Source organism: Macaca nemestrina, chromosome 4, assembly GCF_043159975.1.
Source record: "Macaca nemestrina isolate mMacNem1 chromosome 4, mMacNem.hap1, whole genome shotgun sequence".
In the NCBI taxonomy this organism is placed as follows: Eukaryota; Metazoa; Chordata; class Mammalia; order Primates; family Cercopithecidae; genus Macaca; species Macaca nemestrina.
The window spans coordinates 175,083,156-175,101,163 of record NC_092128.1 but is presented as its reverse complement, the minus strand read 5'-3'; the positions used below and the strand labels follow the sequence as shown (position 1 = coordinate 175,101,163).

At 49.6% G+C, this 18,008-nt stretch overlaps 1 protein-coding gene across 4 annotated transcripts in view; it reads right to left on the bottom strand.

The window, feature by feature from the left end:
* Positions 1 to 1,565: 1,565 nt before the first annotated feature.
* LOC105472945 (hormonally up-regulated Neu-associated kinase) overlaps positions 1,566 to 18,008 on the bottom strand; it is a 133,704-nt gene continuing 117,261 nt past the window's right edge. For all 4 annotated transcript variants that reach the window (XM_071095608.1, XM_024790086.2, XM_071095606.1 and 1 more), the window contains exons 9-11: positions 13,759 to 13,806; positions 8,045 to 8,225; positions 1,566 to 5,075 (exon numbers count right to left, since the gene is read on the bottom strand). In XM_071095608.1, coding sequence (XP_070951709.1) covers positions 4,417 to 5,075; positions 8,045 to 8,225; positions 13,759 to 13,806 — 888 coding nt within the window. In that variant the 3' untranslated portion in view covers positions 1,566 to 4,416. The remainder of the gene's footprint in view (positions 5,076 to 8,044; positions 8,226 to 13,758; positions 13,807 to 18,008) is intronic.

Genomic DNA, 18,008 nt, shown 5'->3' with positions numbered 1-18,008 from the left:
CAGAAAACCCTACAAAGAAAATAAATACAATAACCATCAGGCTTCCAGACTCCCCCTAAAAGACAGCAGTTTTGCATTCTTTCTGAATTTGCTTCAATGTATGCTATGGCTCTATAGGAAATGTTTTATTGATTTAATCTAGTAAAACCCAATAGCCTCTTAATAGCTAAAGTAGATAACAAGGCTATCCAGGGGTTTGCTGCTTACTCGGGAAGTCAACTGAGAAAGACAGAGTTCCCAAAGAAAGCTGTCTTTCTCCAGCTTCAAGAGTGGGTGGGACAAACAGCATAAGGCTCAGGAAGCTGCACAGTTTTGAAAAGGACTTAAAAATGCAAGACCTGGTCCCTGCAGGAACTTCAAAAATACCTGTTGCAATGACAGCTTGATCTGTTGTTGACATCCCCCTCTGACCATGGCAGCCACTCTGATTTCTCTGTGTTCTTTGAGGAAGAAACTCTGCTCCAGACCAGCTCTAACGGCAGCTCATTTGGGGACTCTGGGGTGTCCTTAAACCATCTGGGGCTCTAGTTTTCCCTTCTTCAGAAAGGCTGGGGCTGAGCCAGAGAATCTCAGGTCCTTTTCTATTCTAAAGTGTTGTGATTCTTACAAGAAAACACTGTCATCAAAACCAGATACTTGTTATTTTCCCCCAGAATCCAATTACTGAGGGCTTCCTGTAGTGAACAGTGAGCTTCTCCACTTTCTAGCTATGTGACCCTCGAAGGCTTCGTCCCCCTGTCCAGGGGGAAACAAGGTAAAGCAAGGTGGTATATATGAAAAACGTCTTGTGAACAGTTACGAAGGAAGCAGTAACTGGGAAAATTTCAAGAGGTCAGCTAGATCTCACCCTCCCATTCCATCCCATCATCCCTCTTCCTCTATCCATGACCAAGGCCTCCTACAAGGACAAAATCTAGAAGTCATGTTCAGAACTGTCATTCTTTGTGTGCCATTTTCAGAGTCTCCAAGGAAGATCCTAATCTCCCCAAATGAAAAGGGTTGATTCTTCTTGAACCACCACCTGCAGTATGCATGTCAGAAAGACTTTTGTAGGCACACCTGTTGCAGGTAAAATAAGGCAGGGATACTGGCCCAGAAAATGCCCCCAATGCAATTCCCGCTTGTTTCCAGTCAGATGCTAGGTCAAGAGCTTTACATAAGGCTGGGTGCGGTGGCTCACACCTGTAATCTCAGCACTTTGGGAGGCCAAGGTGGGCAGATCGCTGGAGCCCAGGAGTTTGAAATCAGCCTGAGCAACACGGCAAAACCCCATTTCTACAAAATACAAAAAAAAAATAATAGGCACCACAGTTAGGCACTGTGGTGCACAACTGTAGTCCCAGCTACTTGGGAGGCTGAGATGGGAGGATCGCTTGAATCTGGAGAGGTTGAGGCTGCAGTGAACTGTGATCGTGCCACTGCACTCCAGCCTGGGTGACAGAGCAAGACCCTGTCTCAAAAAAAAAAAAAAAAAAAAAGAACTTCACAGAAAAGATGGTACCTGTACTATTATTTGCAATGTACTTAGCTGTTTTAAGATTTATCAGCAAATAAAGAAGCAGTCATAGTGAGGGAAAAGTGTATTTCACAGTCATTACAAAAGTACATATATCTAATAATGGTGACATAAATATAGTCCTTGCTTATGACCAAATCGTACAATTAAAATGGACTTTTCCTCCTGGACTTCACACAATGACAGTCCAGTCAATTTCTGTCAGTAACTACAGGGTGACTGGAATCACAGGCACAGACTGAGGAAGACAGTCACGGTCAAACAGACAACACGTTTCGGACTTACCAAAGGGAGAGTCAAGCTTTCCATATAAATATAATAAAATAATAAAGACTCTAACATTTCTCCTTTCACTCGGTTTCATAGATTTGTCAGGTGCCCATACACGCACAAAAATACAGTTGATCCCCTTTCCTCACTCCCCCTCAGCTCTCACTGGGTTTAGAATAAACCTGAGTTCAGAGTCCAGGTCACCAACGGCAACGCGGTCAGTTAGCGGCACATCTGCAGCTGCTCTTGAAGCATGCCAGGAATGAGAAGCACGTTCTCCACGAGCTAATGGCAAGGCGGAAGCGCTCCTGTTCTCAAGGAAAAGGCATCAGGGGCTCCAGAAAGTTCCCAATGCACAGGTGTACACCCTGTGAGCCTGCAAAGTGGAGCCGTGGCAGCTGGAAACCATCTTTAGAAAAGGTACACTTCATGTCAAATGGAGAGATGGTCTTAGATGATTCTTTTCTTCTCTCTGCTTATAAAACTCTATTTTCTTTTTTTCTGGAGACAGGGTCTCACTTTGCCACCCAGGCTGGAGTGCAGTAGCATGATCTTGGCTCACTGCAGCCTCGATCTCCTAGGTTCAAGTGATCCTCCCACCTCAGCCCCCCAAGTAGCGGGCACTACTGGCACCTGCCACCACACCCAGCTATTTTTTTTGTATTTTTTGGTAGAGAAGGGCTTTCACCATGTTGCCCAGGCTGCTCTCGAACTCCTGGGCTCAAGCGATCTACCCGTCTCGGCCTCCCAAAGTGCTGGGATTACAGGCATGAGCCACCACGCCTGGCCTAAAAGCTCTGTTTTCAATGGTAAGTTCTGGAACCCAGTCTGAAGCTATACAAAAAATAACACCAATCGCCAAGGGGTCTGACCTCATCCTAGAATGCCCTCGAGCTGGGGTGATCCCCTAGGGAGAAAGGAGGCAGCTCCAGGTCTCACCAAGGTCGGTGAGATATCCATTCTCTCCTGCTCTGTCAGAGACGTGAGGGACTAAGGGATGTCACCACTAGTGAATAGGAGAGTGATTCAGAACTACCTCTCTGCCCTCTGGCAAGGCTGCCTGCCAGGAAAATAAAGGCTGGCTTTGCAATTCTAGATTTGTGTTTTGGGATCCATGGACTGAGATGACTATCCGAGGTGGCCACAGAGGCGGTCTCTGGTCACACCTGCACTGGTCAAAATTTGAAGACTCCAGGCCATTCTGTAACCAGTCTCCTACACTAACCCCTATCCCACCTGTGCTGATAAGTCTTCTTTTTCTGATTCTTCTCACCAATGAGTGCACCCTGCCAAGTGCCAGCTGGATACAGTCAGACAACAACAGGGGTCCACAAAACACACACACGGGGGCACAGACACAACACTGGAGACGCATCTTTGGTTCGATCCTTGGAGAAAGGTGTGAAAACACAATGTGGACTGAACCCTGTTTGAGGAGCTCGGCTTTCCTCGAAGAACAAACTGGTCCGTATCTGAACAGGTTCTCTGCCAGGCAAGCCTGCTCTCAGCTCCCAGCAAACTCGCTGAGCTCTGGGCTGCACGAGTTCTGTGGGCCCCTTGAAATCCGCATCGCACAGAGGTAACGCTGCCATCTCGCCATCCGAATTATGCTCTGAATTGTCACGATCGTCTTTTCTCTCTTTCTACAGAACCAGCTGTGACCGTGTTCTATGCCTCCCAGAAGGATCAGGGCTGTGCCTTAAACAACAGGATGAACACAGGACCACCGAGACGTGCCCTGCCTGTGGGCCACAGCACTCCGCACATCACCACGGTCAGCTTTTTTGCTCTCCACACCGACCCCTCCCGTGAAAACACGAGTTTGGTGGAATTGCTTCTCATCTCTCCATCCAAGTTTTTAAAAAGTATGTTATTTCAATTTACCGACATCACATTTTTTAAAAAAAAAATCTCTTTGGAAAAGATAATTCAATCATTAGCACGTTTCAACAACAACAACAAAAATCTATCAAAATCTTGCTAGGGAAGTGAGTGTCTCCTTCAGTCTCTCTCTTCTGTCGCGTTCCCCACCGTTTGCTTTGATCTTGGTCCGAAGCTCCTCTCCGTCTTCCTCTGAGGATCCTGGGCCTGCCCCGGGCTCCTGCTGGCCTTCGGGGAGTCCCCTGCTATGAAAGGCGGGGCTGCTACACTCCGCAGAGGAAACGTGGCCTGGAGGAATGACTGCGATGTTGTTCTCTCCCTGTGACTGTGGCCAACCACTGTGAGAGGCACACATGTAGCACAGTGTGAAGAAAGATCTGGTAACAGTCCATCATCTGATGGCCCCAGAAGGCTGATGCCCCGTTTTCCCTCCAAGCTTGGGGGAAGTGGGAACTGGAAGGGGTTGGTGAGCGGTTGAGAGGAAGGAAGATCTGAAAGATAGAGATTGGCTGCCCCTGGAGCCAACCCTCCTGGCGATTCCAGCATCTCTGGGGGTCCCTAAGTGAGGTTGGGTTGTGCAGGCTTTGGGTCTGTGGATTCAGCTACAGGTGGGATACTGCATGGCAGGAACCAGTGGGGCCACTAAGGATGCTCCAAGCGAGGCCTTGGAATGTTCACACCCTGACAGATGTGTGGAGCTCTGTTTCGTTGCTATTTGCTAGAGATACCCCACATCCCGCTGGCTCAAGTTAGCACTGGGTCTTGACCCCATCGGCCATGTCAAAGGCAAGGCTCACAGGGGCTAGGGGCTGCAGCGGGGGCAGGCTGGCCTCCAGGGGCCTATCTGCAGATGGCTGCAGACTCTGATGGCGCTTCCTCAGCATCTGTCCGATGCCCATCATGGGGAACCGGCCTCGGCTTTTCACACAATTCGGGCTCCCCAGAGGCTGCATGGGGCCATTGCTGGGAACCGGAGGTGGGGAACACAGGCCCTCCTCTTTTGGGGGGCTGTTTTTATCTTCATGAGCAAAAGAGACCAGAGTTGGATGCAAAGGAGTATGGAGAGGCGACATGCTTCCAGATGGCAGCCCCGGGGACAGCGTCCTCTCGCTGGAATTTCTGCGAGCCAAGCTGACCGGGGAGTTCAGAATCCTGTAGTGATGAGAGGGAGACAGCACTTCTATGTGGTCGTCTCGGTCCACGGACTCGAAGGAGCGCACCATGTCCAGCATCAGGGGGTCTTCCTTGTGGGGGATGCCGGTGCTTCCGGACCCTGGCTGATGGGGCTCCGGTTTCTTCACAATCTTCGGGGTCCTGGGTGGTGGCACGGGAATGAACTCCATGGAAGAAGAAGCCACACAATTGGAATCAGAGGTTTTGCGGAAAATATTGCGGCAGCCAAAGGAATCTGCACACCAAGAAAGCGTAAACAATCATGAGGACGCCTGGACAGTGTTCACAGCCCTTCTCTTGCCTGCTCTGACCTCCAGCTCGACTGAGACAGTTCCCCGCCAAGGTCAGAAGAAACCAGCCAGCAAACAGCCTTGGCTACTTTGCAAAAGTCACCAGCAGCGTGTCACTCTCCCCACAGACGCCAGGCAGTGTTTCTAGGACAGAGGGACAGAGAGCTGGCGACAGGAGGTCTCCTGGATTCCAATTTGCCTCATGGCCCCAACCTAACATTATGCCTGCTTTTGATTGCTTAAAATTCTGGATCTTAGGCAGCGGTGGCTCATGCCTGTAATCCCAGCACTTTAGGAGACCAAGGTGGGAGGACTGCTTGAGCCCAGGAGTTCAAGACGAGCCTGGGCCATATGGCAAGACCCTGTCTCTAAAAATTTTTTTAAAAATTAGCTGGGTGTGGTGGCATGCACCTGTGGTCTTGCAGGTGGTACTTGGGAGGCTGAGGTGGGAGGATCACCTGAACCTCGGAAGTGGAGGCTGCAGTGAGCCTTGATAGCACTACTGCACTGCAGGCTGGGTGACAGAGCGAGATTCTGTCTCACAAAAAAATGAAAAAAAAAAAAATCTGGACCTTGCCAAAGGATCTTGGAATAAAAGAGGCACATATACTCAAAAGCATATCCATAAAACTCCCAGAAGCACACCAAGGTCCCCTGACTGAACTCCCGCCAATCTGGTCCTTGGACAGCCCACACTGGAAGGTGTGCTTCCCTCGTGACTTTTTAAAAATTTATTTACTGTGGTAAAAAACACGTAACAGAAATGTTATCATCTTAACCATTTTTAAGTGTACAGTTCAGCTATAATAAGTATATTCACACCGTTGTAGAATCAATCTGCAGAACTGTCTTCCTGTTGCAAATCTAACACCCCATATAGATCCCCACGCCCTGAAACCCCCAGCAACCACCATTTTACTGCCTGTCTCTATGAATCGAACCACTCTAGGGACCTCATATAAGTGGAATCACACTATCTGCCTTCAGTGACTGGAGTAATTCACTTAGCATAATGCCCTGCAGGTTCATCTGTGTTGGAGCATGTGTCAGGATTTCCTTCCCTTTTAAGGCTCCCTCATGACTTTTGATCTGGATGGAGCCTCATCCAATTCTGAACGGGGGTAAAACATCATCCATCCATCCAGTTAAGGCAACGTGCCAGATCCCCATGGTTTCTGTCTCTGGTTGGCACAGACTAGAATCCAGGTTTGCAAACTGGGCCAGAAAAGAAAGGGGAAACCCTCTACAGATTTGGAGATGAGGGAAATAAAGCCAAGTTCATGTGGAATAAGCTCTGTCTTAGCTTCTTTCTTTTCTCATAACGTTTTATAGGCTCTGCGGAGGCCCAGCTGCAGGAGCAAGCTGCTGCCCACTGGGATCGATTCTGGGAGCAGCTGAGGGCATTGGGAAGCCTCCCTGCCTTGCAGAAATAAACACATAGGCGCTGAAATGAAACTGGCCGGCACAGGCGCCTGAGATGCATCAGCAGAAAGAAGTAAAACTTCATTAATGGCCAAGATCTCCAATGTTCTAGCTGCCACATGGACACTGCTGCCCCTCCCAGATCCACTGCATGCTCTGCCCCAGGGAAAGCAGGTTGCTTTGGGCAATGTGGGGACAGTGGCCTCTCTCTGGGAGCAGCATGGGAGGCAGAAGGACAGGAGACGGGTTCAAGTCCTGCTCAGGCACTAACTGCCCGCTACACCTGAGTGTATCTCAGACAGCCACGGCCCTCTCTGAACCTGGTTCTTCATATTTAAGGAGATTGAACTCCAAGAAGTGTCTCATCCCCCTCAGTAACAGGAACCTCTCTTCTACCTCACGGCTCTGCTTCAGGACGCCCTCGGCTCCTGTGTCCCCTCTCGGCGTTTCTACCATGTGTTAAGCCTGCGCCCAGTAAGGTCTGCTTTTTGCATCTTTTAGCACTCGTCCCAGAGGAGGGAAATTCACGTTTGTCAGTTCTCTGTGATGGGCTGGATTCTGACTCAGGTGAGGAAGCCTATGTATGCATCTCACCTCATCTGCCCAACAGCTCCGACAGGTGGGAGCCCTTACAAATCCAGTGAAGACCCTCAGCAGTAAAGGAACTTGCACCTCTGCAGGCAGCAGAGCTGGAATCTGAACTCAGGGAGATACCCGGTCTCCACTCTGCACCCCATCTCTACTCCCACAATTCCTTACAGCCTCATCTCTGTCCCTACAGTACCGCACACCCTGACCTCTGCTCTGTACCCCATCTCTACTCCCACAATTCCTTACAGCCTCGTCTCTGTCCCTACAGTACCGCACACCCTGACCTCTGCTCTGTACCCCATCTCTACTCCCACAATTCCTTACAGCCTCGTCTCTGTTCCTACAGTACCACACACCCTGACCTCTGCTCTGCACCCCATCTCTACTCCCACAATTCCTTACAGCCTCATCTCTGTCCCTACAGTACCGCACACCCTGACCTCTGCTCTGCACCCCATCTCTACTCCCACAGTTCCTTACAGCCTCATCTCTGTCCCTACAGTACCACACACCCTGACCTCTGCTCTGCACCCCATCTCTACTCCCACAATTCCTTACAGCCTCATCTCTGTTCCTACAGTACCACACACCCTGACCTCTGCTCCTGCAATACTGTGCCTCCCAAACTCTGTTCTGACAATATCATCCACCCCAATTTCTGTTTCCACAATACTTTGCGCCCCATCTCTGTTTTCCCAAATCCTTCCTGCGCAAGTGGCTAATGCCACACAGCTTGGTCCTGGACTGTGCTCAGACAACCTCGGGTCCATGAATCCTGTCTTTCTGTGAGCGCAGGAATCCTCTCTGCTCTAGGGCCCATTCGACCATCTGCTGTGAGGGCTACACAGTGGACACGCAGCCCAACACAAGTGGCCTGAGAGAGTCCCCAGAGCTGACCCACCTTTGTCGGGGAAGCTGGACTTGGAGGCCTTCCGGTCCTTCAGGAGGGCTCTGGTGTTCTGAATCTGTGTCATGAGCGAGGCTGAGGGCTGTTTGTGCGAGGGCAGGTTCTTGTCCAACTTCTTGGAGAATGGTCGATGAAGAAAATCCCCTCTTTTTTCTTGTTCTTTGGGCTTTTTATCCTGCAAATCAGAAGCAAACATATGCACTTAGACACACTCTAGAAGATCCAATGGGATTCCTCTTTGAAAAGTCATCCAAACCCACGAGAGAAACTCCAGCTTTTAAATACTCTATGCTCTCAACTGTGTGTTGAATGAGGGAGGAGCTGTGGCCCAGCCAATGCTCCAGGAAGCCCATCTCCCTCTGCCTGGGCAGCGAGTGGCCTTCAGTGGAGCCCAGCTCCCTTTCACTGTGCTCTTTCAAAGCCTTCCAGCAAGGACAAGGCATTCCTAGGAGGTCACTTCTTCTGGAACAAGCCCAACAAACTAAGGTGAAGCGGAGAAGGACTTCTGGAAACCTGTCTGCATTTAAAGAGGAGCCCAAAGATTGTGCCCGCAGTAATGGCTTTGCAAAGGCAACTGGGAACATAACTGCTTCCACCTTCACATCAGGATCTATTTGGGGCAGTCAAGTCAAGGAGGTGCCAACACAACATATACAACAAATCCAAGGAGCCCTGAGTGGTCCTGATGGGCTTCCAGCCCTTTCTACCCTAATCATGCGAGAACTTACTTGCATACTTAGGACTCGAGTGTATGAAGCATTTTTTTTTTTTTTTTTCTTGAGGCAGGATCTTGTGCTATCACCCAGGCTGGGGTGCAGTGGTGTCATCATATCTCACTGCAACCTCGAGCTCCTGGGCTCAAGTGATCCTCCCACCTCAGCCTCCTGAGTAGCTGGGACTACAGGTGTGCACCACCATGCCCAGCTATTTTAAAAAGAAAGATTTCTTGTAGAGATGGGGTCTCGGTATGCTGTCCAGGCTGGTTTCGAACTCCTGCCTCAAGCAACCCTCCTGTCTCAGCTTCCCAAAATGCTGGGATTACAGATGTGAGCCAAAACGCCTGGCAGTGGCCATTCTTTTGGTATACGTCTTGCCTTTGTTGTACTAGATGATAATCCATCTGATGGGAATGAATTTGACTTTTATATATCTTCAAGTCCACAGCCTCTGGCATAAAGCCAGATGCTTAGAGAAAGCTTAATAAACAGTTATTGAAATGTTTTTTAAAAAGGCTGGTAGAAACTGAACTGAATTAATTTTGATCCAGTTCAAGCTTCTGGGAAAGGTGATGTCACTAAGAAGCAGCAGCAGTTCTTTTTCCGCCCCTGAAGCCTGTGTTTGGTGTTTACTGTTAAAGCAGCCCCACCTCTGACCTCACCGTGGGTGAGGAGGAAACAAACGCTTTTCTTTTTCACATTTTTGCCCTCAACTTTAACCAGCATTTGCAAACCAAGAGAGCTCATCTAGTTTCCATTCACGTTGTTGAGAAGCTTCTCAGGGAAACGTCTCTTTGCACTTTTACAGCCCTTTCTAATAAGGATGTTCAAAGTCTTTGCAGATTAGAGTTCATGATGTCCAGTTTGTGAGTGGGAAAGAAGACGGGGGAGATGTGGGAAGTGGGGACGCTGAGCCTCGTGGCAAGTGCCACTGTGAGGGGCCACAGCTCCCTGGGAGCCTGGCCTGTAGCTGATGTGGCTGCTTCCCAACAAAGGGGTGACATGGGAAGCCAAACTCCCTCCTTAGCACCTTCACAGCTGCCACCAGCCTTTTTTGAGAACACGCGGGGTGCCAGACGCTGCACTGAGGACATGACCCATCAGTCTGCTACCTCCTTTACATGTGAAGAAACAGTCTGTAGTGCTTATGTAATCCACCGTGAGCCCGGTGGAAACGTGGATTTTCCCGGCCCTGAAGTCGATGTTGTCAGCCCTTGACTTGACACCACACTCTCAGAGCCTGGGGCAGGGTCAGGCGGTTCCAGGGATGGCAAGGTCCGGAGGCAGGAGTGTGCCACAGTCCTAGGCTCCTGCAGTGGGATCCGAATGTTCCAGAGAAGGTTATGTGCTCCAGAGCATTATCTGGGATGCCCCGAAGGGGAACTTTCATGGGGAACGTGTGCTCCAGGTCACCTTGGTTGAAGCCAGCAAAGGACAATCCCCGCCTTCCACGGCTTTCCTCTCCCTTTGTGTCCGTGACACACCAACAGGCCACCTTCTCTAAGGCAAAGGAGAACAAGCTTTTGCACACATGCTTACACACACAGAGACACACACCCATCCAGCAGCAAACGCAATGTTACCGGCTTTCCTGAAAAATCTGGCAGAATCTCCTTCTAGTTGGTTCCCTTTCTCTACTTTTATGCAAAAGTCACCAGCTCTACCTGCTAACACCTTCTATGGGAAAAAGTAATCAAATGCGCCTTTGTCTCCATTTCCAAACAATATTTGGTAGAAAAGACAGCACTGCAGTTCCCTCCGTTTTCGGATTGCTTTTTAAATCGATCAGCAAACATTTTTTCAAGGCTGTGATCCACAGCCTTGAGAGCTGCCGGTGGCTGTCTAGGTTTCTTTTCATTCCTTTCTAACCCTCTTTGGGTTCTCAAAAACTTAACAATCAAGATGCCAAACTTCTGCGGACCAGTATCACCACCCAGACAGGGTCCATAGGCACCTAGTGGTGTGTAATGCGTGGGAGTTAGTTTGCTGTGGAAAGAGACCAGGGTTGGCCTGTAAGACTAAATTTCTCCTGTCGCTGACAAGAGGGCTATTTGGCAATGAGCAGAAAGCTGCTATGGGGGCAGAAAAGGGGAAAAATGCACCCCCGGACAGAAAATTCCAGGAACCCCTGCCAAGGCCACCCTTGTTCAACTTCATCCCAAGATCCTGCAGCCTGGTATGTCCTCCAAGAACCCCTAGAACATGCTTCGCCAGCTGAAAAGAATCAGTGATTTCACAGCAACCGGTTTCTAAGGAGAAATCAAGAATTCACCCCATCTGCTCCCTGTGGGGGACAAACCTCAGAGTCAGTCCACGCACACCGGTCAACAGCCTGGAGAAAGCATGTTTATTTACAACCAGCCAATCTCCCTGCTTTCCAAGCACGTGTTACCAAATGCAACCAATCACCCAATCAGACTTTTTTTATTTGCATGGCCTATTTTCTCCAAAAAAAATTTCTTAGGGAGCAGGATGCTAAATTGCCTTACGTAACAGAAACAGATCTTCAGAGGGCCTATCACATCCCCCTTCCACATGCAAGTTCCTCACACAGCAAAGAAGCCGCCTGCAGACACTCCTGGCTTCCCTCCGATACGCTCCAGTACCCACGTGGACTCGAGGGTGGGTGATGGAATTCAAGCTCTCGGTTCGAAGCCCGCCCTCTTGCACCTTCAAGCACAGTTCCAAATCCTCCCAGGCAGATCAGAGAAAAGACCACATGAGGCCCCCGAGGCAAGCCATATACACTAAACAGCTTCTTGTTCTCTATCAACTATTTCCACCCACTGCAGATGTGCATGGACATTTACAAAGAGGGACATTTTGAAAACACGGCCCCATGATCAATCATTTACCCAAGATCCTTCATGTTGTGTATTGTCCCGTGGAGGAGACGGAGATGCCTACAGGAGGGCGAAACCCATCTTCAGCCTCTGAAGTCTGAGCTCCAGAGGGCTGGTTCCCTTTGGAGTCTTCCCCGATGGCTGTGCAACTAGGGGTATGACGGCCACTGAAGAATGACCCCAGGCTTCTGTGTTCCAAAGACCCACACCGCCCCCTTCTTTCCCGGCGTGGCTGCCGCGGGTGCTGCACCTGAGAATCCCAGCCACGGTCACAGCTCGGCAGTCTGAAGTCTGGAGTCCATTCCTTGCTCTCTCCAGAATGTGTTGGGTGACCTTGAGCAATTCACTTCTCCTCGAGGGAGGTGTTTTCCCACGTGTAACCAAAAGTGTGGTTCCTTCCCAGCTCTGGGAGGATAACGATGAACACACATCACACCTGCTTTATCGCCTGAAGAGCACATGCATCCATTTAACAGGGATGGATGCCTGCTTTGCACCCTCATCACCCCAGGCTGGAGGATGGATGGCTGCCTGGGAAATCTGCCTCTTTCCGCATGTGGCAGAGGGGCCCTGGGACCTGAGATGAGTTTTGAGTAACTCTTATCGAGTCCAGCTGGACGTGGGCTCTTCTGGAGCTTTCCTTCCCTCTGATGATTAGTAAGCCTCACCAGGCTATTTGGTATGTCAGAACCAAGTGCTGACTGCTACCAGCTGGGATGGCCCGGGGCCCAGATGTCGGTGGCTGGTTGGTTTTGGTTCTTTGCTGCCCATCACATAAGGGGAAATCTGATTTTGCTGCAGAAAAACCTACAAGTGAGTTGATAAAAAGAGGGCTTTGAGCCGGGCGTGGTGGCTCACGCTTGTCATCCCAGCACTTTGGGAGGCTGAGGCAGGCAGATCACTTGAGGTCAGGAGTTTGAGACCAGCCTGGCCAAGATGGTGAAACCCTGTCTCTATTAAAAATACAAAAATTAGCTGGGCGTGGTGGCGAGCGTCTGTAGTCCCAGCTACTCAAGAGGTTGAGGCAGGAGAATCGTTTGAGCTCGGAAGGCAGAGGTTACAGTGAGCCAAGATCACAACACTGCACTCTAGCCTGGGCGACACAGCGAGACTCCATCTCAAAAAAAAAAAAAAAGAGGGCTTCATTCATAAATTAGGCCACTGAGCCAGGAAGCTCTAGATAGCTGCAAATCCCATTTCTCATACAGGTGGAAACAGAAATGCACAGCCAGGTGTAGAGTTGTAATGAGACAATAAAAAACAGTCAATTCCACATAGCCAGAACCAATGTGGTCTAAAGGGATTCTGATAAACTCACAACAGGATTCGGCATGTTTTACTATGGGGCTGGCAGAGCCTGCTGCCCTGGGCAGAGACTGACCAACCCTTAGGATCATAAGTGATGGTTAATTTCATATGTTAACTTGGCTAGGCCATGGTACCCAGTTGTTTGGCCAAACACCAGTCTAGATTGTTCTGTGAAGGTGTTTTTAAAGATGTGATTAACAGGCCGGGAGCAGTGGCTCACCCTATAATCCCAGCACTTTGGGAGGCTGAGGCGGGTGGATCACTTGAGGTCAAGAGTTCGAGAACAGCCTGGTCAACATGGTGAAACCTCATCTCTACTAAAAATACAAAAGCTAGCCAGGCGTGGTGGTGGGCACCTGTAATCCCAGCTACTCGGGAGGCTGAGGCAGGAGAATTGCTTGAACCCGGCAGGCGGAGGTTGCAGTGAGCCGAGATCACACCACTGCACTCCAGCCTGGGCGACAGAGAGAGACCCAGAATAATAATAATAATTAATTAATTAATTAATAAAGTGGTTAACATTTAAATTAGACTTTAAGTCGATTATCCTCCATGATGTGGGTGGGTCTCATCCGATCGGTCAACGGCCTCAAGAAAAAAAGAATGAGGTCTTCTGGCAAAAGAAATTCTGCCTCTAGATGGCCTTCGGACTTGAAGCTGCAACATCAACTCATCCAACCTGCTGGTCTGCCCTGCAGATTTCAGACTTGCCAATCCCCACAACTGTGTGATCCAGCTCCTTAAAGTAAATCTCAGTCTCAATCTCTCTCTCTCCGTGCTCTGCTGGTTCTGTTTCTCTGGAGAATCCTGACTAATACATAATAATCCCCCAAGCTCTTACCTGCACAGCATGAAATTCAAGATCCCTTGTCCAGGTGTCCAGAGAGGCCTGTGAAAAGGAACAGCCTTCAACAATTCGAGAATCTGCACTTGCTATTTATTCCCTAAATGCTCCCCCCATGGCCCTGCAGCTCTGGCTGAGAATTATTCGTTTCCGTTTTCATAGACAGAAAGCAAATCCTGAAATCGCCGTGGAAGTAGGCAGCAGATGTCCTAATTTGTGTGCTGAATAGATTTCCTAGGTAAACTTTTCATTAAAATCTAAGACGCTGTATGGAGGAGCGCTCTAATGATAAGTCAGCAGCTCAATGTTTTCTCAAACAGCAAAGACACCCACAGAAATGTCACTCGGATCAAGAAACAGAACACACAGCCAGCATCTGGAAGGTCCTCCCTGCCAGCCCCATGTCCTCTCCCAGGCATTCTGTCCCCCAGAGTAACCACACTTCTTTTTTTTTTTTGAGACTGAGTCTCACTCTGTCGCCCAGACTACAGTGCAGTAGCATGACCTTGGCTCACTGCAAACTCCACCTCCCGAGTTCAAGCGATTCTCCTGCCTCAGCTCCCGAGTAGATGGGATTACAGTGCGCACCACCACACCCGGCTAATTTTTGCATTTTTAGTAGAGACAGGGTTTCACCATGTTGGCCAGGCTGGCCTTGAACTCCTGACCTCAAGTTATCCACCCATCTTGGCCTCCCAAAGTGCTGGGATTACAGGCGTGAGCCACTGAGTCCAGCCAAGTAACTACATTTCTGATTTCTAACAGCACAGATCACTGGATCTGATTCTGAACTGTATTTTTAAAGTAGTATAGATTTTGAAGTAAGACACAAAGTGAACATTTTAATATTTGCCTTTGAATGTTTCATCCCTGTGTGGGTTGAATTATATTCTCCCAAAATTCACAGGTTAAAATCTAACCCCAGGACCTCAGAATTTGACGTTATTTGGAAAGAGAGTCTTTACAGAGGTAATCAAGTTTAAATGAGGCTATTAGGGTGAGCCCTAATGCAGTATGACTGGTGTCCTTTAAAAATGTGGAAATTTGGGCTGGGCGTGGTGACTCACATCTGTAATCTCAGCCCCTTGGGAGTCTGAGGTGAGCAGATACCTTAAGCTCAGGAGTTCAAGACCAGCCAGGCAACAAAGTGAAACCCCTTCTCTACAAAAAATTAGCCAAGCCTAATGGTGCATGCCTATAGTCCCAGCTACTAGGGAGGCTGAGGTGGGAGGATCATCTGAGCCAGGGAGGCCAAGGCTGAAATGAAATATGATTGTGTCACTGCATTCCAGCTTGGCCTGGAAACAAAGAAAAAGGAAGGAGGGGAGGGGAGGGAGGGGAAGGAGAAGGGAGAAAAAGAGAGAGAGAGAAAGGAGGGAGGGCAGGAAGGAAAAAAGGAAGAAAGAAGAGAGGAAGAAAGAAAGAAAAAGAAAGAGAAAGAAGAAATAAAGAAAAAGACAGAAAGACGGGAAGGAAGGAAGGAAGGAAGGAAGGAAGGAAGGAAGGAAGGAAGGAAGGAAAGAAGGAAGGAAAGAAGGAAGGAAAGAAGGAAGGAAGGAAGGGGGGAAAAGAAAGAAAAGAGAGAAAAATGAGGGAGGGAGGAGAGAAAAGAACGGGAAAATTGGGACAGATACACACACAGGAGAATGCCGTGTAGATGAAGGCAGAGATGTGGTGACGCATCCGTAAGGCCTGAACCTGGCCTCCAGAACTGTGAAAAGGTAAATTTCTACCCATTTTGTGGTGCTTGTTAGGGCAGCCAAGCAGACGAATCCAGTCCCCCGCCACCCTCTCCATCAGTTTTCTTGAAAACTCCAACATTACTTTGTCATTGTAGAGGAGACCTCCTAGCTGGATTTGACATTTTCCTATCAATGAACACTGTTTTTCAAAAGACTTTAACAAAACTGGCCCTGGGCTCTCCATGGCTTTCATAAGCCAATTTAAAAATTATAACCTCCCCACCTCGACCCCCAAAGTCCCGGGGGGTTCTCTTTTTTAGAAAAAGGAGTCTGTTGGGCACACACGACAGGTGTCCTCAGATGAGAAATGCACCCCACTTTTATAGATACAGTCTCTGCCTTTGACAGGAAAAAGAAGTAGAGAAAATGGTAAAGTTGTAAAATCACTGCACAGTAACCCCAAGAGGGAAGTTGTTGCAACTTAATTCAGCTCCTTTGTCTCCTAGGAGAAAACGAACTGGAATCAAAAGGAACAAAGAGGCCACTGCTTGCACTCAGTGCCCGGACATGGCTTGATGACAGCCCTAGGGGACACGGGCCCTGGGCCACACCCCGATTTGCTCACAATCTGAAACCTCTCCACCACTCCCTCTCCCCATCCAGCTCCACCCCTGCCACGTGGTGCTGAGGACGACTGGAAGGCCCTCAGGCTCTGAGTGGACTTTCCCTGTGAGGCCTGGGCCCTTCCCTTTCCCGAACTAGCCTCACTCCACTTTCTAGGTTCCGCCGGAGACAAGTTGGATCATCTGGTAATAGCTGTCATTTCATTAGAGAAGTATCGCTGCAGTTTAGAGGAAACAAATGGATCATAGAAAATTGAATGCTGTTTGCCCATTAGTGTTCCTATTTAAATCCTAACCGTTAAATATTTCAACAAATGTTTAAACGCTTACCATGTGTCTTCAGGCCAGAGGAAATAATAGAGAAAAGGAATCGGAATGAAAGAAGGCCCCTCTCCCACTAGAGTTCTGGCCCCTTCTGACACACACTCGCAGTGGGGCGGATGTGAGGGCAGTGTGGACCAGGGTGTCGGCAAGGTGGCTTACGGGCCACCTAGGGCACACGCTCCATGCACCTAAGTTTGCATTGTTATTTGAGGTCCTCATGAGTGACATGCAAAGCACAAGGGAGGAAGTCTAACAGTGAATTCTGCATCCCCTGGACTCTGGCTGGGGTGACCACCCTCAGTGCAGGTGACCATAAGCGGTCCCTCCCTGACGTAAGGCATGGCCATTTGGTGATGATAACATCATGTGTGTGCTAGGCTGCAGGTATCCCCCTGCCTTTAATCCAGCCAGGTGTCCCACCTGGAATGTCCTACCTATTCCAGTTGCTTGTCCCAGTTCTATCCATTTTCTGAGACTCTCATCAGGGCTCACTTGATCTTTTCTTTTTTTTTTTTTTTTTTGAGACGGAGTCTCGCTTTGTGGTCCAGGCTGGAGTGCAGTGGCCGGATCTCAGCTCACTGCAAGCTCCGCCTCCCGGGTTTACGCCATTCTCCTGCCTCAGCCTCCCGAGTAGCTGGGACTACAGGCACCCGCCACCTCGCCCGGCTAGTTTTTTGTATTTTTTAGTAGAGACGGGGTTTCACCGTGTTAGCCAGGATGGTCTCGATCTCCTGACCTCGTGATCCGCCCATCTCGGCCTCCCAAAGTGCTGGGATTACAGGCTTGAGCCACCGCGCCCGGCCCACTTGATCTTTTCATTTGTTTATTGAGCAAATATTTATTGAGCACCTACTACATGCCAGGCATCGTGTGGCCTCTGGGAATATCGTGAGGAGCAAAAGGGACTCAGAGCCCACTCTTCTGGAACTCACAGCCCAGAGGGAGAGATGTTAGTCAAACAGCCCCAGAACAAACAAACAGCTGCAAACGGGACAGGCCCCCGGATGTAGAACGTGGTAGGCAGATAGGATAGATAGGATAAGACTGGATGGCAGAGGTCAGGGAATAGCAGGGGCCCATGGGGAGGTGATCTTGCTTTGGGATCTGAAAACACTTAGGTTTAGCAAAGAGGAGCAGGGAAAACATTCTGAAAGAGGGAACGGCATGTGCACAGCCCCCGCAGGCAGAGAGAGCACAGCAAGCCCTAAGGCTGTGGACTGAGCACAGGGCGGGACGCGGCGCTGTGTGTGTGGGCCATGGGGCTGGGAGACAAGGTAGGGGAAGCAAGCTGGGGCTGAACCACACAGGGCGACCACGCACAGAGTCTGCCCGGCAAGTGAAGGAAGGAAGCCTCCGAAGGTCTCAAGCAGGAAAGTGACATGATGAGGTGTGAGGGTGAAAAGCTCGCTCTGACGGCCAGGCAGGAGAGAGTGGCAGGCCACCATCCTGGAAGCAAGAGGGTCAGTTAGGAGGGCATAGCAGAAGTCCAGGACAGAGGTGATATGGCTGGGAACAGGTGTGGGGACGCAGATGGACAGAGTGCAGGGGCTGGAGGGGTTTAGCAGTCAAATTGGCAGAACTTGGTGATGGGGTAGCTCTAGGGGTCAGGGGAGAGTTA